This window comes from Mustela putorius, unplaced genomic scaffold (genome assembly GCF_011764305.1).
Source record: "Mustela putorius furo isolate JIRA1106 unplaced genomic scaffold, ASM1176430v1.1 tig00000788_pilon_pilon_pilon, whole genome shotgun sequence".
Lineage (NCBI taxonomy): Eukaryota > Metazoa > Chordata > Mammalia > Carnivora > Mustelidae > Mustela > Mustela putorius.
In genome coordinates, this window is record NW_025421481.1 from 5,280,991 (window position 1) to 5,304,163 (window position 23,173).

Below are 23,173 nucleotides of genomic sequence, written 5' to 3' on the forward strand. Positions count from 1 at the left end.
ATATAAAACATTATTTTTTTTTTTTTTTTTTTTTTTTTTTTTTTTTAATTTTATTTATTCATCAGAGAGAGAGAGGGGGAGAGAGCAAGCACAGGCAGACAGAATGCAGAATGGCAGGCAGAGGCAGAGGGAGAAGCAGGCTCCCTGCTGAGCAAGGAGCCTGATGTGGGACTCGATCCCAGGACGCTGGGATCATGACCTGAGCCGAAGGCAGCTGCTTAACCAACTGAGCCACCCAGGCGTCCCTAAAACATTATTTTAATGTAAAAATTCATATCTGTACTCAGAGGAAACTATAGTAAAAATATTTTTAATATGCTAAAAGTTACTAACTCAGTTTCCCCTTTCACATTGCACAGCATTCATCTAAAATATAAGGTGTAGATTCTTATAAATAACATATAAAAAGTCTTGGGTTTCTTTTTGTTTTTTTACCAATTTCAGTTTATATGTCAATATCTAATGGTTTTTTTTTTTACCAAAAATATAATAAAATATTAACAACTTTAATATAAGCCAGTTAAAAACCATTCCTTCTGATTTGGAAAGCTTAAAATGTTAAGTAATAGAATTCTACCAACCCTAGAGTAATGTCAAGCTAATCAGCAGCAGCCATTGGTACTTAGTATTGTTCAATCAGGTAATCCTGATCAAAAAATTAAATTAGGTGCCTTTTGTAAGACAAGTGCCAAACCGTTGCTATTTTATCAAAATGCAATAACTAATATTAAGATTAAGAGCACCACTGTTGCTATTAGCCAGTATAAAACCTCCATATTTAATACATATTCAAAAATTCAACAACTATAGTTATAACTCTAGTAGTGTTATTTAGCTCTACATTTCCCTTAAAGGGCAGACATTAACAAAGATGCTATGTATTAAAAATCATATCAATATCTATTATTAATAAGAACATTTTGATGATTTTACAACTGTCTGCCTCAAAAGGGTACCTCTGGCGAATTCAGAAATGTGAATTCTGATGCACACTCTACCCATCCCCAACCTCCAACCCTCACCTTCCTGTGCCTAATATCTGAACCTATTTGGACAAACACCCACAGGAGAAAACTTTTAAGATGTGATGCTAACATATTTCACTCTCTTCTTTTCCTGTTTTCTTAAAGGATGCATTTGTACTTATTTTCTAGGTTTCTTACTTCCAGTCATAACAAAATAATGGTCATCGTCTTCCTTTTTCTTTGTGGTAGGTTTTTTATCTCCACTAACTGCTTCCTTACCAGATGAGGGTGGTTTCCTGGTTGCAGCTGGGGCTTTGCCACTTTTTGGAGGCCCTTTTGCTGAATACTGGCTCTTAGTGGCCATCTGTGCTGACTTTGATACAGGTTGTGTCTTGACAGAGGACTGGGGAAGACTCATGAGAGACAGTGGGGTACGGCCAGGGGACTTCAAGGAGCTGGGTCCTATCTTCTGGGATGGACTTTTATTCTGAGGCTGCTTTTTGGCAACTGAAACCATATTCTTATCTTTTGATTCCTGTGCAGTTTTTGTAGGTACAACTGAGGATACAGACAGTGGCTGGTTTAAATTTAAGGCTGACTTAAGCTTGTGTGCTGGCATTGCCCCAGCTTGTGGGGCTCTATCAGAGGGCTGAGACCGTGTTCCTAGACTTGTGGGTATAGTTTTGGAACTGGATTTTGTTATTTTTGCAGGGGAATGGAGAGAGGGGGAAGGTTTAGGCCTTACATGTATATTTGCCATAGGTGGCTTTGGATGCTTTGACGATGAATCTGAATGTGCCGCTGAAGGAGACTCTGCATTATCCCTGGAAGATTTCAGAGTGTGTTTCAAATGCTTTGGTTCAGTTTTTCCAGAAGACTTATTTGGCACAAGTGCAGACTCAGGCACATCTCTGGGCTTCTGGGCCATAACAAGATTGGCCTGAGAAGTATCGTGTGATGAGATAAGTTTTCTCAATGACTGAGATTCACAAGGTGTGGTTCTGGATGAAGCTGGTGAAGAAGTGCTTTTACCTACTGCTTTGATTGAAGGGGCCTGTGGTTTCTTTGTGATGCCTTTTGAAGATTTGAGCTTAAGATGAGAAGATGATGCTGGAGAATCTAGCAATTTGGAACGGACTGACACAGAGCCCAGATTCCCTCCTTTCAGGGAAGATGCTGGCAGCAACCCATCCAGTGGACGTACCTGCTTTTCTTTGCTTCTTGGAATACCAACTGGCGTGCCAGGTTTTGATTTTTGTTTCTGAAACATGTTAACAGCTGACAAAGGATTCATTTCAGGAGGCTGAGGTGTCCTGGCAGACGAATCAGGTACATTTTCATTGGAAACTCCTTTTTGAAAGGCTAGAATTTTTTGTTCTAGTGTAGCAAATTGTAATATTCGACAGGGATCATATTTAAGCAAAAATCCTTGAAGAGTATCCCAGCCTCCACCAACACGGACCATGACATGTTTTCCATGAAGCATCTTTTCCCCCAAAAGAAAGTAAAAAAACAAACAAATAAACAAAAAGCCCATAAGGTTCACAGTTCCAATTCATTAGCAATCACAACCTGTGATGTTTATGATCTATGAAATTGAGAGTATTTGCCAGCAGCTTCAATATAAATTGATAGTCTATTTCTTACATTACTAAAATTATCAATTTAATTCATACTGAATTGTGCAATTAAAATAGGTCCTCTAATTTGTAAGAAAAATTTTTGCACACAACCTGCATCCTAAAAATCCAAATTGCAAATATACAAAATTGCAAGGGCAATATTGTTCAATAAAGAGGAAGAAAAGAGAAAGGAAAGGCAGAAGGAGAGGAAGAGAAGGAGAAATGAGGACTTACAGAAAATATGCCTCATAATAAAGAAAAAAATTACGGAGGAAAGATAAAAACAACTAAAACTTGTACTTTGCAAATTAATAAATTACTTTCATATATATAATTTAGCAATTTAAACTTTCAAAAAACTTAATATAATTTACAATTTAGTCCTTCTTTGCCAACAAGAAAATTATGGCTCTGCAAAGTTGAAGAAATTGTCTCAAATCACACAGCTTGAGCCTGGCCTCAAACATACCAGGCTGCACAACTCAAATGGCGCTTTTGTGCAGCCAAGATGCATCCTGGGTAGGCCAGCATAGTCCCAGCTGATTTTCAGGTCCCTATCCACTCGGCAAGCAATTCTTCACCATTGTAGGAGATTGCCCTGCAAACATTAACTCCAAATCCCATGCTCCCATCATTATATCAGACTGCCTTAAAAAAAGAAAGCTAATTAAAAAACAAAAAGTCTTGGAAATGTTTCTAAGCAAGTTGGGCAGGGTGTGAGGAGGTAATGATAACATATGAAATTTTTAAATATGGATAGTGAAATAATTTTAAATATTTTTATATTATATTCCTAGATTGGAAATAAAAGTGGACAGAATGCCAAACAGGTGAAACTTCAATCTCTTTACCAATAAAGGGGACAGTTAATCAACTGCAGATCACAGGTGGGACAAAGGAAGGAAATGAATATGCACATCAGGATATTGGGAAATACACTGATGCTGTGTCAAAGAGAAAAGGTTTGATACTTAAGACCCAATCTATACATTATTATAAACTGCAACATTTCAACTTCCTTTTCTTATTACTGATATTTAATCTTATTACATGTACTGTTTTAGTTTTTTCTTCTTATTATAGGAAATCATGCCTTTTTAGAAAATTTGAAACATGGAATAAAACAGGTTGGGTACATAAAGATTTTTTTCCCCACAATTATTTTAAATGTCTGAATAGTCTTCGCTATCCTTAGTAGTTTATTGTGTTAAAGGTGTCTACCAAAACTCGTATGTACTCGTGAAAGCAAGTATTCCATATTTTTCCTGTACAGTAAAATTCTTCCATCAATAACACTCCCTATTGAATTTTTTTAAAAAGTAAAAGGCAAGCAAAAGGAATTTGGTTAAACAATAAATCCAATTTCAAAATAAGACCTCTATGGAAATAGGATATAAATGGTGGACTCACTCTTATAAAGAGTATTTTATCCCCAAGTCGGTACCGTCCTTCAGATAAGTACTCAATAGAGAATCGATGGGAACAACTGCAGGGGGGGTCTTCAGCAATATGTTTAACCTAAGATTAAAAACAAACAAAATTTAGTGCTTATGACAAAAAATATTTAACATTAAAATGCAAGGTTTATTTGATAGATGGGAAATCAAAAGATAAAAATTTAAAGACAGTTGAACCATTTATTATTACCTCTCCTTTACTTGTTGACAAATACTGAGATTAGGATTTTTTAGAAAATAATCTCTACACCCAACATGGGGCTTGAACTCATGACCCTAAGGATCAAGAGTCACATACTCCACAGACTGAGCCAGCCAGGCTCCTGGACAGATACTGAGGTTAGACGTTAACTAATCTAATAAAAGCTGACAGTGACAGCCTTTTTCCTCTCAGCTTTCAAAGTGGGCTCCACACCCAAAGTAGGGCTCAAACTCAGGACCCTGAGATCAAGAGTCGCATGCTCTGCTGACTGAGCCAGCCAGGAACCCTAGGGATGAAGTCTGAGGCTCCCTTTCTCCCTCCCTACCCCACCTCTCTCCCTCTCTCTCCCTCTCTCTGCCCAAGTCTAATCAGGGTCCTAGTGGATTCACTGAGCACTGGAGGTCTGTGAATCTGAACAACAGGAAGGTCAATTCAAAGCACATTCATTAAGTCATAGGAAACACAAGAGTTTATTATTGAACTTGAATTGTTTTATGCCCTGGATTAATATATCTGTGTCAAGTCAAAGACAGGCCAGTCAGATAAACTTAAAGTAGGAATTCGCACTTGTCCCTTAACACTATGCTAAACATTTGGAGGGGGATATCTAGATTGTTCCAAAGTTACTATTAAAATAACCAGAGGCAAATTTATATCTATTCACCCAAGACTGGATGAAATTCTAAACAATTCAATTCAAGAGGCATTTTTCTAAAAGTACCCACTTTGCTTCAATAGTCTGCTAAGTAGATGAGAACTGGAGACAAGTCCTTACTTCTATCCCTCAAGGCGCTTACAGAATTTTTAACTGCAGTAAACATCTAAAAAATTATAAAAATGAATATAAAAAGAAGTTTAGGAGTTCTATATTTAAAATAAGGAAGTTATTATAAACTGATTAAAAAATAAAAACATCTGGGGTGCCTGGATGGCTCAGTGGGTTAAGCCTCTGCCTTCAGCTCAGGTCATGATCCCAGGGTCCTGGGATCGAGCCTCGCATTGGGCTCTCTGCTCAGCAGGGAGCTTGCTTCCTCCTCTCTCTGCCTGCCTCTCTGCCTACTTGTGATCTCTGTCAAATAAATAAATAAATAAAAATCTTTGAAAAAAATAAAAATAAAAACATCTGTTGAGATGTTTGAAAAAAAAGTTGCTATCAGTCACCATGGAAAATATTTTGTTTTCCTAAAAATTACATTTTTGGAAAAAGCAAGGCCATGAATATTTTTCTCAATTGTCACACAGACTATATCTACACAAACTCATTAATTGAATTTGCATATGATATTAAACCAAAGTCTCTTCAGATACACCTAATTTAGCTAAGCACTGATAGAAATCCATGACTGTCTTCATTATCTACCCAAAATGAACAGTCACAGGTGGATTCACCAGGACATGATCACAAGGTCCCAGAATTTATCTTCCCACATCATTCATTTAACAAATAATATGATCATAAATAGAACTATCATAAGCCATTCAATTATGTTTCTCTTGTTCATAGCCTAGTATATATGCATGTGTACACACACATTCATGCTCTCACACAGCACAGGCATAAATAAAATGCCTAAACGTAAACTGAACATGGGTACAGAATTCACAATTATTAGAACTATTTACACATGTTAACCAAAGTAATCTGAAAGGAGGTATTTTTTCAGTCACTACTTTCTATCAATAAAAGTTTCATAAGCATCAGAAATATAGCTGAATACAGCACTCTAAATAATGAATCAGATGATAATTACTCCTTACATTAAACACAATTGCAAAATCTGTAGATCATGGATATAGAGGTGGACACTGAATGTATTCAAATACCATATGCATATTAAAGAAATGTGTTCTTTTTTAGTGTTCACAACAAGAATGTAGACATGAAAAGTCACTTGCTTTATTTGTTTAAAATATCCAAATACCACTTACATTCAGCAGTAAAAATTAGCATTAACCCACAATCTAAAGAAAGGAGTAAGCCTAAAAGAAGTGAGAGCTATGGATAAAAAATGTTCTCTTCTGGTTTTATCTACTGTATAATTAATATTAAAACACTAAAGGGGGGCGCCTGGGTCGCTCAGTGGGTTAGAGTCTCTGCCTTTGGCTCGGGTCATGATCCCAGGGTCCTGGGATCTAGCCCCATGTTGAGCTCTATGCTCGGCAGGGAGCCTGCTTCCTCCTCTCTCTCTCTGCCTGCCTCTCTGCCTACTTGTGATCTCTGTCTGTCAAATAAATAAATAAAATCTTAAAAAAAAAAAAACACTAAAGGAAACATAAATTAAAATAATCTATAAAAGCACTAATCTACTATCGATTATTTTCCTTCTTTTTCTTACAGTTTGTCCATATATACATACTTTTCACAAAATATTTTTCTTGTTGCTACATAGTCTTCATAATGATCACATATAATGATTACTCTGTTAAGATAATGAATCCTAATTCACCTAGCCATTGCTCTGAGAGTATTCATACTGCTTTTAATTTTCACCATTATATATAGCACAAAAAAACCTTTCATTTATTCTACTTTTTAATTCCCCTTCAAATGTAAAAAAATTAAAGAGGAACATTTTTGTGGTACTTGATAACCATTTGTCAGCTGTTTTTCAAAGTTTACATCATCTTCCACCACCAGTAGCAATCCCTAAGTATAGTTTTACAAAATTTACCAGCACCAGGTTTTATAATTTTAAGAAATTTTACTAATGAGGCAAGTTGTGTATCTTAATTCCTTCATTCTCAGCAAGACTCAACACTATATTTTCCTCTTGTGTGAACAACAGTCCTTGCCCATTTACCTTCTGGAAATGCTTTTCTTTTAAAGATTTTATTTACTTATTTGACAGAGATCACAAGTAGGCAGAGAGGCAGGCAGAGAGAGAGGAGGAAGCAAGCTCCCTGCTGAGCAGAGAGCCCGATGCGGGGCTCAATCCCAGGACCCTGGGGTCATGACCTGAGCCGAATGCAGAGGCCTTAACCCACTGAGCCACCCAGGTGCCCCTGGAAATGCTTTTCTTATCAAACTGTATATAGTCTTTCCAATTCCTAAAAAAATATTTTGCCAATGTTTTCTTTTTTATTTAATTATCAATATTTTAGTTTATATAAGATTTAAAGTAAGCTTTATTTTTTAACCTATTGCATTATCACTGTGTCACATATGGACATTGACAGTCATCATATAAATCATTAATATAATATAAGTAAGTATATTTTGGCCTGGTAAAAAATATTCAGGCTGACATTTTCTTAAACTGTCTTGCAAGGATATCCAAATCTTTTACTATAGACTTTCATTACATTAAACAAAACAATCAAAGCAACACTTTCCAAATGTTTATCAGTACTGACTTGCTCATTATTTCTTAAATAATTTTGTACATTAAGCACTTTCATAAAATACAACAGTCTGAAAAAGACCATAATTCTAAACAACAGTGTAAGCAAAAAAAATGTTTGCTACTCAGTTCACCTCCATCACTTACTAGACTAGAGTCACTACAGAAGATTCAGCCAAGGACAACTGCAGCTCTAGTGACCTCTACATAACAACGACCAGGTAAAGCTCAAAGACTTCCCAGCTGAGACCCATCATCTAAAAGTCTGCATACATTGTCAGGGGAATATTCCCCAAACCCCATCAATTCGCTCTCAGAACTTTTTCGCCTCCTATATTCTCCACGTATCAGTGTACTATTTACTTAGAAACTTCAAAAATCATCCTAGATTTTCTCCCTCCCTATCAGAATTAGGATTCTCCCATTCTACCTGTTAAATATGTCCTGTTATTGTCCCTTTGACTTCACCTTCACTACTGCTGCTCAAGTTCAGGCTCTCATCATTGTATGCCTGGATTATTACAACAAAACCAATATGACCTCTACATGACCATGAGAGTAATCCCTACAATGTGCAAATCAGATTATACCACTACCATGATTAAAAAAACAATCAATGAATTCCTGTGACCTCCAGTTCCCTTCATGATGGATTCCAGCCTATTTACCTCCCCATTCCTCAACTACATACACATCCATTCCTCATCATACACGAACAACGCATCACCTTTAATATACAGTGCCCTAAACTCGCCAGGGAGTGGTAGTTAATACTGGTATATGTTCTGAATAAGAAACATTCTCTTTTAAACACAGCATCACCTGCAGCAAACTGAGACTCTGACACATCACAACTGAGAAAATACAGTGATTACTTACAGCCTCATGTAGCTCCTCATGCTGACAGCACGATTTCGGAATGCTAATGGAATCTTCGGGCCCAGAAGTATTAAGTAAGGTCTCTTCTAGTTCGATTTCTTTCTCAAGTTTTACTAATACTGGTGGCTCAACCCCATATCTGAAAACCAGTTAGGAGATCTCATAATTCAAGGAAAGTTTGACTCATTCACTTCCCTGCATATCACAATAGGTTATGTCTTATTTTTAAAGTGAAGTCTATTTGATTCTCTTCTACCAACTGTTTCACTGGGACATTTGGAAATGCTTTTTAATATCCCACAGACCATCAAAAATTCAACATATAATCTTCACATTATAGCATTTATTGGGATTACTGGATGCTCCAGTATTCAACTAGAGATCCTGAAAGTCAGCCACCTTTAAAGCTAGCTTGAAAGTAAAGATGGGGCTGAGTCAGGTATGGAGGACACTAAGCCTAAGCCTTCTTATCAGATCCTCTTTGTGTCCAGAAGATTTGCCTTGCCTTCAACTGCTACGAGAGTTTTATATGCTCTTACCTTACTCTTAGTTTAAAAAATTTAAGCAATGACTTTTATAGTTTAATACTAAATGACAACAAGTTAAATGGGTGAGCAGATGCTGACACACGACACAGCTCATGCAAACAGAACAAAGTTAGAAAGGAAGAAAGAAAAGGAAATTAAGTTGTTTTATTTCAATCAAAATTATTTTCTTTTATTTATAAAAAATAGTGCTCTATCTAAAATAAAGTAGCTTTTATAAAATTAGTGACACTGAAATTCTGAAATAATGTGGAATACATACCTCGACACAATTCGACCAATTTCAAGAAGACAAAGATACACCTGTCTTGGATCTTTGTGCAAAACTGTAAAAAAATAAGACCACATATTTTAAAGGGCAAATTAAATAGAGAAATAAATTTCTGGCATAGGAGAAGTAAAAAAAAAAGAATAACGAAGACAGTAGGTTTACTTGTTTGGAGACTTAGAAAAGACATTTTCTCTACATATTATCATCATCATCCATAATTTTTTTTAAAAACTGGCTAATGAGAAGAGGATGAAAATTTAGCATGTACCCTAACTGGTAGCATTTTAAGTCTAAAAGACTAAGGGCTTAATAACATTAAATTATTTATATTTCAGATCTCTCAACAGGAGCTATTATTTGATGAGATATACCACCTCAATTTTATTCTAAACTATCTTTAGCTTAAGACTATGTGTTAATGGCTTTCTCAAACTTTTTCAAAATCAGAAAAGAAGGAGTACTTCCTAACTCATTCTCTGAGGTCAGTATTATCCTGATACCAAAGCCAAACAAATACATCACAAGAAAACTAAAGACTAATATCTTTTATGAATATAGATGTAAAAATCTTCAGTTTATTACTGGCAAACTGAATCCAGTAGCAAGTGAGATTTATCCCAGGAATGCAAGGTCGGTTCAACATATGAAATCAATCAATATAATCCACTATATTATCAGAATAAAGGAAAAGAAATGTGCAATTATCTCAGGAGACACAGAAAAAGCATTTGACAAAAATCAAATCTTCCTTTCACAATTTAAAAAAAAAAAAAGCAGCCTCAACGAATTAGAATAGAAGGAAACTTTATAGGAATGGAAGGAAATCTGAAAATGGATATCTATGAAAAACCTATAGTTAACATCGTTCTTAAAGGTGAAAGACTGAGGGCGCCTGGGTGGCTCAGTCGGTTAAGCCGCTGCCTTCGGCTCAGGTCATGATCTCAGGGTCCTGGGATCGAGTCCCACATCGGGCTCTCTGCTCAGCAGGGAGCCTGCTTCCTCCTCTCTCTCTGCCTGCCTCTCTACCTACTTGTTATCTCTCTCTGTCAAATAAATAAATAAAATCTTTAAAAAAAAAAAAAAAAAAAAAAAAAGGTGAAAGACTGAGACTCTTCCTCCTAAGACTAGGGAGAAGACAAGGATGTCCACTCTCACCTCTTCTATTCAAAATTGTACAGGAGGTTCTAGGCAGGACATTTAGGCAAGAAAAACAAATAAAAGACATCCAGATTGGAAAGAAGGAAGGAAAACTAACTCCATTCAGGTAACACTGTCCTTTGTATAAAAATCCCCTATGGAATCTACAAAAGAAAAGTATTAGAGCAATCTTAGTTTCAACAAAGTTGAAGGATACAAGATCAATATACAAAAATCATTTCACCTTATATACCAGCAATAAACAATCTGAAAATGTAATTTAAAAAACAATTCAATTTACAATGTTTCAAGAAGAATAAAGTACTTAAGAACAAACTTCACCAAAGGATTTTATGACTTGTTTATGGAAAATTACAAAATATCGTTGAAAGAAATTAAGTAAGATACAAATAAATGGAAAGACATCCTGTGTTCATGGATTGGGAGACATAATATTGTTAAGATGACAAAACTCTTCAAACTGACCTACAGATTCAGTGCAAGCCCTATCAAAATTCCAACAGTCTTTTTTTACAGAAATTCATACAGAATTATAAAAGACAGAATAGCCAAAACAAGAACAAAGTTGGAAGACTCACACTTCCCCATATCAAAACATACAACAAAGCTACAGTAACCAAGACAGTGTGTTATTGGCATAAGGACAGCCATATAGACAAGTGACTGGACTAAGAGTCCAGAAATAAACCTAGACATTTGTGTTCAGGTGATTTTTAAAAAGAGTGGCAAGACAACTCAGTAAGGAAACAGCAGTCTTTTCAACAGATGGTGCTAGAACTGAATATCTGTATGCAAAAGAATGAATTTAGATCCTTAATTCACAACATATACAAAAAATAACTCCAATGGATTAAAGACCTAAACTTAAAAACTAACACTCTAAAACTCTTAGGAGGAAAAAGAGGTGAACATCTGTGTGACCTCGGATTAGGCCATAGTATTTTACATATGACACCAAAAGCACAGCAGTCAAAGAAAAGATAAACTGAACTTCAGGGGCACCTGGGTGGCTCAATGGGTTGAAGCCTCTGCCTTCAGTTCAGGTCATGACCTCAGGGTCCTGGGATGGAGCCTCCCGCATTGGGCTCTCTGCTCAGCGGAGAGGCTGTGTCTCCCTCTCTCTCTGCCTGCCTCTCTACCTACTTGGGATCTCTCTCTCTCTCTCTATCAAATAAATAAATAAAATCTTTAAAAAATAAAATAAAATAAATTGAACTTCATCAAAATTAAAAATTTTCATGCACCAAAGGACACTATCAAGAAAGTGATAGTAACCCAAACACTGGATGAAAATACTTGCAAGGGCACCTGGGTGGCTCAGTCAGTTAAGCATCTGCCTTCAGCTCAGGTCATGATCCCCTGCTCAGTGGGGAGCCTGCTCCTTCCTCTACCCTTCCCTCCTGCTCATGCTTTCTCTCTCTGTCTCAAATAAATAAATAAAAATCTTTAAAATTAAAAAAAAAGAAAGAAAATATTTGCAAATCATATATCTGATAAGGGCCTAGTATTCAGAATAAATAAAACTTACAAGTCAACCAAAAAAAGACAAATAAGCCCCTAAAAATGAGCAAAAGATTTGAAGACACATTTCTCCAAAGAAGACACACCAAGTGGCCAATAAGCCATGAAAATGCTCAACATCATTTGTCATTAAGGAAATGCAAATCAAAATCACAATGAGCCACCACTTCACATATCCACTAGTTTAGTCATCGGAAAAAAAGAAAAAACAAAAACCAAGTGTTGGCAGAGATGTGAAGTTGTGCACTGCCAGTGGGAATATGAAATTGTGTAGCCACTGTGAAAAGAATGGTAGTTCCTCAAAAAGATAAACATAGAATTACCATACGATTCAACAATTCCACTTCTAGGTATATCCCTGAGAGAATTAAAAACATGTTCACTCAAAAACCTGTAAACAAATGTAGTAGACAGCAGCATTATTCATATTGACCAAAAAGAAAATACAATCAAAATGTCCATCAGGGGGGTGCCTGGGTGGCTCGGTGGGTTAAGCCGCTGCCTTCGGCTCAGGTCATGATCTCAGGGTCCTAGGATCGAATCCCGCATCGGGCTCTCTGCTCAGCGGGGGGCCTGCTTCCCTCTCTCTCTCTCTGCCTGCCTCTCTGCCTACCTGTGATGTCTGTTAAATAGGCAAATAAAATCTTAAAATAAAAATACAGTATCTCCATACATTGAGTCATCCAGCCCTATAAAGGAATCAAGTACCGCTGAATGCAATGACGTAAATGAAACATGCTAAATGAAAAAAGCCAGACACAAAAAGCCACATATAGTATGATTCTATTTATTCAAAGTGTCCACAATATGCAAACCCATAGATGCCATCTACAGATGTGGCTCATCTACCTTTCTGTTCCTGTTCTTGAGTTAAATGCTCTAGAAAACTTCTGAAACTTAACAGAATAATGGCATGTATGATGAATAACATAACATGCACACTGACTCCCCCAATGAAAATGGCAGTTCTCCTTTGATTTATGAATATTATCTATTATATACCCAAAGCACAAAGTATACCCTTCCAATGTAATAAGAAGGCCTATATTTGAATCTTAAATTCATACCAAAAGGAATCTGTCTTGAAATTTTTATTAAACTTGTTTTTTAAAAAGTAGCTTTAAAGCATACTTTAACCACAGCATACTTGGGGTCTTTTATTTGCTTTGATTTCCTAGCAAAATGTAAAAATTTAGAGCTTTACCTCTGAAAACCTTTAGTAAGTAAAAATATTAGCTCATCAGTTCAATGCCTAGAAAGCAGTTATTGTTATCAGCAGTGCTTTATTTAGTCCTATGTTGACCTTCAGGAGAGTCAGAAGATGACTGTCTAATTTCTACTAACAATTGGAAATATACAATTTTATATCCTTTCAGAAACAGTAAGCTGGAAACTAGAGAATTCAAAGCATTTCCTCTTTCCTTTGATCTCTACAACTTATATATGCCATTAAATCAACCTCATTGTCAAAAAAAATCAGCACACCTGGATTAAAGCAGGGTGCAAAATGGGAAATAAAATAGCAATCCATTACATTTTTTTTTTATTGTATACTGGATAGGAATATCCAGAGGCATATCAAATGCGTAGCAGTGGGAGCAGCCGACCCCACACACAGGCAACAAAACAACAGTGTGCACAGTCAGAAAATTTCATTTTATTTTGTTCTGTTTTTCGTTCATTTTGTCCATTTATGTTTGGTAGGGAACTATGAAAACATGGTTACCTAATAACCTGAGTCTTTGCTTAAGGCAGTGAACTGGTTATTCCTTTTTCTTTAGCCCAGAGAATTTTCAAACTATAATAATACCACCTAAAAATTTGTTTTTTTATTATCACCATGAACCAGCAATTCTAAACAACATCAGTGATAACATAATTCTCTCTACCACGGTATGCTACTACTCCCATGATTTCCGCCCACACTTGGTATACTACTGTTCTTTTCAAAATGTTACAAATTCTATGCATGTATGTGTATAAATGCTCTAAGGAAATATATATATAGTAGTCTAAAACTTAGGTAGCTTTCAAATTAGTCACTGCAAAGACGATTCTATTGACTTAAAGAAAATGAGATAATATGTCAATAATTCTTTGGCAAAGTATGACTTTTAAAATGAATTGTCAAAAACATGAATCGGTTTAGATGATCAACTTGGCAACTGCTGTGTACAAGGTAAATCTAAATTCTGTGAGTATACATCATTTGACCTTTTGTTATTTCTATAATTATCCAGTCAAAAAGAAATTACTAGTAATTTAGACTTTGGTAGAGTCATTCTTGATGAAAACATTAATTAGCAAAGCATTAGTCCAGAACCTTTCCTTGGCCAACTCATTTAGGAAGTAAAATATTTCTAGGGCATTCTAAATATATAAGATATTATGAAAAGCTTAATCTATATTGTTTAGAATCTGATTCTCCGATTGTTTTACACATATTTGAAATATAAGTTTTTCTAGGAAAATGAGACACGGCCTTATTTGGAAAAAAGTCTTTATTTGGAAAAAAAAAAAATTAGGCGTGAGACATACAAAAATACCCTAATAAACATTAAACACAATGATCACACCAACACTTACCTAGACCTTCGGATTCAAAGAGGTAAGTCTCATCAACCCCAATGTGCCTGCACCAGTAAAGGAAGTTCGCAGTATTATCTCTAGCAAAGAATGAACCTGAGGCAGCATCTTTCTTACAAGGCACTTTTCCCATTGGAAAATTCTGAAAAAGATGAAAGACTAATTTCAAAAACTCATATCAAGGATATTTTCATTAGATATCCATTTTAATATTACGAAATAAATGTTCAGTGTATTGAATCTGACTAAAAAGTACACGTTAGGAGGAAATGTATCTTCAAAAATTACTTCAAGTATATTCCAGAAAATGACTCATAGGAAGTCAAAATTAGCAGTAAGATCAAGCATCTCTAACCTCGTTCTTCTTAAAATGACACAAGAGTCTTAATTAAAACAAAAAATGACAGTCTAATAATTCCAAAGCACATCTCTAAATGTCTTTCCATACACAGTTCAATACAACACAAAATTACTGCCATGTTAAAGGTTAATGGAACACTCATTTTTGCTTACTTCCTTATTTACGGATTCATAAATATGGTTCTGAGTTTCTTGAGGAGACTGTCAAATAAGGAAGTAGTAGCCCATTCTTAATTCAAGTCTTTGAAAATTAACAGTTACATAGAAACCTAAGTTTTTAACTATCTGGACCAAGAATAGTTAGATAATCCTGCTGAGACAGGGGTTTTAGTTCTGTTTTAAATTTTTACTTGAAAAAGCAATTTATGCTAAGATTTTTTTGCAGTAGGCAGAATGGAGCACAAGTCTGTCTCCCACCTCTACCACTCAGTTCCTCTCTCTTCCTAGAGATAACCACTAATACCAGTTCTTTATATAGCCTTCCTGTTATATTTTCCAGAATTAAAATGGCCTTGTGAGTTCTTCTCATTGTGAACTGAAATCTTCTCACTTACATGTTAGTGAGCATCTCTACACACAAGGGTACACATATCTGTACATACAGAATGCCACACAAACACGCTAGTCTGCAATCTGATCTATATGTGTATGTGTGCATACACACTTAAAGGCTGCAGGCATCTTTTGGGGTGAAAAATAACAGATTAAAATAGTAATTTCTAATGAATAGATAAGCATTCCACTCAGTTTAGGCATCATAATTAATTTTTTTAAGATTTTATTTATTTATTTCACAGACAGAGACCACAAGTAGGCAGAGGCAGCCAGAGAGAGAGGAGGAAGCAGGCTCCCCACAGAGTAGAGAGCCTGATGTGGGGCTTGATCCCCCTGGGATCATGACCTGAGCTAAAGGCAGAGGCTTTAACCCACTGAGCCACCCAGATGCCCCTCATAATTAATTTTTAACAACTTCTTTATTGATGAGCATTTATGTTGTTCTTTAATTTTTCTGCACAATACGTTTGTGAATTTGTAGTTATTTTCTTAGAATAAATCCCTGGGAGAATTATGTTAGTATCAAAAGATATACTTTACTTTCAATGTGATATATATCACCCACTACCCCCCAGAAAGATGATAGCAATTTATATTTCTACTAACCCTACGTGTGTATCCAGATGGCACACTCACAGACTCCAGATCTCATAGGTGACCCACATTCAATAAAAAGAAAGGAAACCTTATCTAGTTAAAATCATTTGAATATTTGAATATTTCAAATCATTTCAGGGTCAATGGAGGAACACTACCTAAAAGAAATTATTATTCATTCAATCAAATTATAGAATTTACCACCAAGACAAAATATGGGGAATATAAAGATGGTGATGATAATGGTAATAATAATAGTAGTAAAAATAATAACTGTGTCCCAGGAACCATCACAAGCTCTTTTCTCATTTAACTCTCAAAACAAGTGAGAATATGAGGATTGTTCTCAAGGAGATATAACTACTTACTGGATATTTACTTACACTAGGCACTAACCTAAATACCATTTATACATTACTTCATTTAATTTCACTAAATCCTTGCAAATAAATCTGACAACATAAATATTAACTCTCCCATTTTGCAAGATTAGGTAAATTATCTAAGGTCTTATACATAGTTGGGTAGAAGTTTGCAACTTTTCAGATATGATAAGAAATGTACAAAAACAAATTAATATGTACCAAAGTATAAAATCACTGTCAGGGCACCTGGGTAGCACCATTGATTAAGTGTCTGTCTATTGGTTTGAGCTCAGGTCATGACCTTGCTTGTGGTCATGAGATGGAGCCCCACGTTGGGCTCCTGGCTCAGTGTTGAGTCTGCTTCAGATACTCTCTCTCTCCCTCTGCCCCTCCTCCTGCTTGCTCTCTCAGATGAACAGACAGATAGATAGATAGATAGATGACAGACAGATAGATAAAATCACCTCCTGTCAAACATGTTCTTACCCTGGGTTCTCCAGACTCAAAAGTTTTCACCATGCTTTGAAGAACATCAATCAGTTGGCATAGTAGTACTCCATTATCAAGTTCTTCCAATAATCTTTCTGCCTTAACTTCAATACCTAAAAACGTATTTCAAAGTCAAGATTCTACTAGAAACAGTAAATTCAAACAATATGGTTAAAATTTAATTAAATGTAATTAGATTATAGCTGAAACACAAGACAAATATTAGATTGGACTCCAAGTATTCATTCTTAGAAGTTATAGTTAAAATAGATAATGTGAAATTAAGTGAAAGACAAGAGAAACAAAAATATCTGTGATGGAGAAGAAAAAATAAAATGACATTTTATTTCATTTCTTAAAAACCAGAATATTTACTGCACATTACTACTGCTTGCACAAGAAAAAGATTCTCCAAAAAAACATGGCCTTTGTTGTGATTTTAAAATTAAAGATAATAGTATAACAAACGCCTAGGGAATACCAGACTTTTTGCCTCTAAAATCCCTTCTTTAGGATGATTATTATTACATAATAAGCTTTTAAAAAACTATCCAAATCATCAAACTGATATGAGATAATTAGAGTGTATAGTGTATTTAATTATCTTGGGAAGGCCACAGATGAAATTCTGTATTTAAAAGAGAGGCGTCTGGGTGGCTCAGCGAGTTAAGCCTCTGCCTTCGGCTCAGGTCATGATCTCAGGGTTCTGGAATCGAGCCCTGCATTGGGCTCTCTGCTCAGGAGGTAGCCTGCTTCCCCTTCTCTCTCTGCCTGCCTCTCTACCTACTTCTGATCTCTCTCTCTGTGCATATATATAAATAAAAATCTAAATTTATATTTTTAAGATTTTATTTATTTATTTGAGGGAGAATGAGTGAGAGAGAGCATGAGAGAGGAGAAGGTCAGAGGGAGAAGCAGACTCCCCAAGGAGCTGGGAGCTTGATGCGGGACTCGATCCCAGAAGTCCGGGATCATAACCTGAGCCGAAGGCAGTTGCTCAACCAACTGAGCCACCCAGGCACCCTAAAAATCTAAATTTTAAAAAAGTGTTTTTCTGGGAGATAGTTCAGAGCACTCCTAGTCTAACTGATAAAGAAATATGAAGCCAGATATTCTCCAAGCTGACACTTCCTTCTAGGTTTCACATGCCTTTGCCCCTCAATCCCTCAGAAGTAGTAATCATTTTAATTACAATATATATTCCCCTCAGAATGTCATGCTTATATGAGATGGGGGGAGCACATCAGTAATAGAGATACCAAATCAGACCTATATATTTACAAAAAAAAAAAGGTTTTAACATTAACAGTGAAAATGTTGATTATTCAAAGATTACTATATACCTTTTCTATTAAGCCTCAACCTTTCTTACTATCCAAGCGCTAAGGTTCGGGGTGAATTGAAATATCTCCCCAATAGGAATGTAAGCTTGCAAGAATAAGCATATCAAATATTCCATTCACTAGAGTATCCTCAGCCTTTGGAACAATCACTCCTTAACAAAAAGTAAGATTCTCAATAAATATTTAGTAAATAAAAAACTACAATTTTGAGTATCTCTTTAAGCCTTACCTAATAAACCAGATAGCCAGATCGACAGATCTTCTTGCATGGGCAACAGGGTGGCTTCATGCCTCACAGCTATCCACTCATCATACTGACAAACATCAGCCAAACCTGGCCCATGTCTGGGGGTCAGAGGACTCCGTGGACTTAGAGGCAGGTCTTCTCCAAACCATACCTGAAGAAAATACCAACCAAATGGATGTGACCTTTTTAAAAGTTAGTGAAACCCACACTTATATTTATATGATGAATTATAGACCATACATAATATGCACATGTATAAAACTGTGGCAGTTCACAGAAAGGTTATAAAGTAGAAGCAAACTATTAATCCAGAAACTCGAGACATTTTCAATATTCAATACTGTGGTAAATATAAATGAATCCTTAATCAATGAATGGATTCTACTATTGAACTACAGGATTAAAGTCAACAAATAATATTTTTCCTTCACTTGTTAGCTAACTAAGTTTAATAAATTACTTGAACCACAGCTTCAGCTTCTCAGCTATAGAATCAGTCAATGGTATCTGCCTTACAAGATACATCTTTGTAGCATCTAGCACTGGGGCTAACAACATTTGTTATACAATGGATAAATGAATGAATAAATGCATAAATGGCATTTTATAACTTCTGATCATAATAACAGTGTTATCTTTAAAAAATTCTAAATAATCTGGTATGTCACCTGATTTTTGCAAGGCCCACAATCTAAGAATGGTTTTTACATGTTGTTATCTACGTACCTATGTAATAGCCTCAATTTTGCCTACTTACTCACAAAGCCAAGAATATTTACTACCTGGCCAATCCCAATGTTAAGAATAAAAATTGACCTAAATATAATACCAAACCAACACTTGCAAAATTTTGAAATACAATTAGAAGTGCTTTAGTGTAAGATTATTTAGAGAAAAGACTTTAGTTTCTCAATTCAGGAAGGGGTATTTGAGCCCAAGTGAACTGATTAGGGATCCTCACTGGAGGGAAGCTTGAAATGGAGGACCAGAACTTGAGTGAGATTAGAGTGTATCCACACATGGGGACAGCCTTGTGCACAGTATTAGAACCTGAGTAGGATGAGGAGGGCGTCCCCAGGGGAAGATGGGGAACATCCTAGTGCAGGGTGTCAGAGCCCAACTGAGCTGAGAAAAACATCAACTCAGGGAGTAGGTGGTAGCAACAATGGGAGATTGTTATATTCACAGGGATTTATCAAACTGAAGCCAAGTTTCTCACAAGCCGTAAAAGGTCAACTCTTTCAGAATAAGAGAAAACTAGAATGAATCCTGTGGTGACTGGAATATCTTACCAGAAAGCAAAGAAGGCTCAAAGAATGATAGGTCAGCAAGAAAGGACTTCTACTGGATAAATCAAGAGCAACTTGAGCATTAGACATTGAATAAAATAGAAAACTATCAGTTCATATAGATATAAATATATGAACAAACTGGGATGTTGATGAGGAATGAGTTTTTTTTTTTTTTTTAAGATTTTATTTGTTTATTTGACAGACAGAGATCACAAGTAGGCAGAGAGGCAGGCAGAGAGAGAGGAAGAAGCAGGCTCCCCGCCGAGCAGAGAGCCCGATGAGGGGCTCGATCCCAGGACCCTGGGATCATGACCTGAGCCGAAGGCAGGGGCTTAACCCACTGAGCCACCCAGGCGCCCCGAAGAATGAGATTTTTATATGGTTTCAAAGTATTTCCCCACAAAATACTTTCACAAAGAGAAGAAAGTAATTTTACGGTAGAGAAACCTGACAGTCGGCAACTTAAGCAAGTGACAAAGGTAAACACCATCAATAATGGGACAAACAGAAATCACATTCTACCCGAAAGGTTGCAGTGAGAAAACACAGTATCCCTCTGTGATATTCCTGCCAAATATGCATAACCTGAATCTAATCATGAGAATACAACAGACAAATCCAAACTGAGAGACATCTAACAAAATAAATGGTCTCTAATCTTCAAAAGTGTCAAGGTCATTAAAGAAAGCAAAGATACTGTTCTAGACAGATTAAGGGACATGACATTAGGTGGCAATACTGTACCAATGTTAATATCCTGGTTCCAATTATTTCATTGCTGTTGTGTAGGATTATGTCCTTATTTGTGAGAAATACACACTAAACTATTGAGAGGTAATGGGGCATTAGACTGGCAACTTACTCTCAAATGGTTTAGCAAACAAATATCTCTGTTCTACACTTAACAGCTACTTTGTAGGTTTGTGATTACCTTAAAATAAAGGTTTTTTAATTTTAAAAAGGAGGTATGAGTATAGTTAATACCAAGTGCATCTATTCTCTTCTTGATTTTTAAATGTAGATCATTTTTCCTTCTAAAATATATTAAACTCTTCGACCTCAGCTGCAGCAACATCTTCCTAGGAACATCGCCAAAGGCAAAGGAAGCGAGGGCAAAAAAGAACTATTGGGATTTTATCAAGATCAAAAGCTTTTGCACAGCAAAGGAAACAGTTAACAAAACAAACAGACAACTGACAGAATGGGAGAAGATATTTGCAACAACATATCAGATAAAGGACTAGTGTCCAAAATCTATAAAGAACTTAGCAAACTCAACACCCAAAGAACAAATAATCCAATCAAGAAATGGGCAGAGGACATGAACAGACATTTCTGCAAAGAAGACATCCAGATGGCCAACAGACACATGAAAAAGTGCTCCATATCACTCGGCATCAGGGAAATACAAATCAAAACCACAATGAGATATCACCTCACACCAGTCAGAATGGCTAAAATTAACAAGTCAGGAAATGACAGATGCTGGCGAGGATGCAGAGAAAGGGGAACCCTCCTACACTGTTGGTGGGAATGCAAGCTGGTGCAACCACTCTGGAAAACAGCACGGAGGTTCCTCAAAATGTTGAAAATAGAACTGCCCTATGACCCAGCAATTGCACTACTGGGTATTTACCCTAAAGATACAAATGTAGTGATCCAAAGGGGCACGTGCACCCGAATGTTTATAGCAGCAATGTCCACAATAGCCAAACTATGGAAGGAACCTAGATGTTCATCAACAGATGAATGGATAAAGAAGATGTGGTGTATATATATACAATGGAATACTATGCAGCCATCAAAAGAAATGAAATCTTGCCATTTGCGACAACGTGGATGGAACTAGAGCGTATCATGCTTAGCAAAATAAGTCAAGCAGAGAAAGACAACTATCATATGATCTCCCTGATATGAGGAAGTGGTGATGCAACTTGGGGGCTTAAGTGGGTAGGAGAAGAATAAATGAAACAAGATGGGATTGGGAGGGAGACAAACCATAAGTGACTCTTAATCTCACAAAACAAACTGAGGGTTGCTGGGGGGAGGCGGGTTGGGAGAAGGGCGGTGGGGTTATGGACATTGGGAGGGTATGTGCTTTGGTGAGTGCTGTGACGTGTGTAAACCTGGTGATTCACAGACCTGTACCACTGGGGATAAAAATATATGTTTATAAAAAATTAAAAAATTAAAAAATATACATATTAAACTTATTGAAGTGTATTTAAGGCAAGTCTTACTACACAAAATAAAAATCCATAACACCATTGTTAATCCAGACAAACTTTGGAGAAAAATAAAAAAAAAACAGTTGTTTCCAAGTTCCTATGATGAGAAGCAAATCATTAAAAAAAATCCCAAAGCAAGGGGCGGGGGGCATGAATACATACCACAAGCGGGAAGCAGAAGTAGCAAAACTCAATAAAAATATTAAAAGATTAAAAATAAATAAATAACTTATTAGAGGGCCATTATTTTAGGAACCAAGAGTAGAGATTAGGGAATGAAATCCTAAATATATAAAGATACTAAAAGTTATAGGAAAAAGACAAGATGTCTTTTTTATTTATTTCTCTGAATTCTCTTAAAATTATTTCAAAGGGAGTATAGCAAAGATTGACTATTTAAATCTTCCTTTCATAAGCATGTCTTATTTTTGTTAGCACATGGTAGTCAGTTAAATATTTGTTAAATAATTGAAGACATTAGCAAATGACTCTTTGCACCATCAAAATAAAGATGTATCTTACAGTTGAAGATATTTTATAGCAAATAGAATGTTATTTATCTTTTAACAATTTGGCTGAGCTGAAAAAAGGCAGAGCAGTTGCAAGTGTTTGTCAAGGAAGGATGTGATACAGTTAGAAGGGTGGTTTTGAAAAAAATTGTTTGTGAAAATGAAGAGGCTAACATTAACAGAAGCCATTCTAATTTCTTGCCACATTAGGGAAAAGAGTATTTGGATTCTCCTATTCTTGCCCAAAAAAGACTACAATAACATGGGCTAGTCAGTACCATAATTCATGTTGTTAAAATTTAGATGTTAACAGCAAAAACTGTATATATAAATGACCTCAAACATGTCAAAGCTGTCATACTGCAAAGACTGTTAATCCACAGGCAATCTATAGATGAGCTTGAGTACATACAAAAACTTAACTTACAAGTAGGCAAACTTTTATGCCCATACACAAATGGGCCTTTTCTCAGTTCATAGCTTTTTGTCAGATTCTCAAAGGGGACTATGTATGACCCAAAAGAGATCAGGAACAATTGTTCATTGATTTTTTTTAGACCGTATGTTTATTTACTAATCAGAATGAACGATATAAAAAAAAAAAGGAGCAAGGAAGATCTTAATGTATTAAATTAACAAGA

At 35.9% G+C, this 23,173-nt stretch overlaps 1 protein-coding gene across 4 annotated transcripts in view; it reads right to left on the reverse strand.

Annotated features, from left to right (window-relative positions):
* Positions 1-246: 246 nt before the first annotated feature.
* Positions 247-23,173, reverse strand: part of GAS2L3 (growth arrest specific 2 like 3) — a 39,561-nt gene continuing 16,634 nt past the window's right edge. For all 4 annotated transcript variants that reach the window (XM_045084797.1, XM_013051512.2, XM_004742960.3 and 1 more), the window contains 7 exons: positions 18,486-18,654; positions 16,911-17,026; positions 14,548-14,689; positions 9,274-9,337; positions 8,467-8,605; positions 3,998-4,105; positions 247-2,451 (listed from right to left, as the gene is read on the reverse strand). In XM_045084797.1, coding sequence (XP_044940732.1) covers positions 1,144-2,451; positions 3,998-4,105; positions 8,467-8,605; positions 9,274-9,337; positions 14,548-14,689; positions 16,911-17,026; positions 18,486-18,654 — 2,046 coding nt within the window. In that variant the 3' untranslated portion in view covers positions 247-1,143. The remainder of the gene's footprint in view (positions 2,452-3,997; positions 4,106-8,466; positions 8,606-9,273; positions 9,338-14,547; positions 14,690-16,910; positions 17,027-18,485; positions 18,655-23,173) is intronic.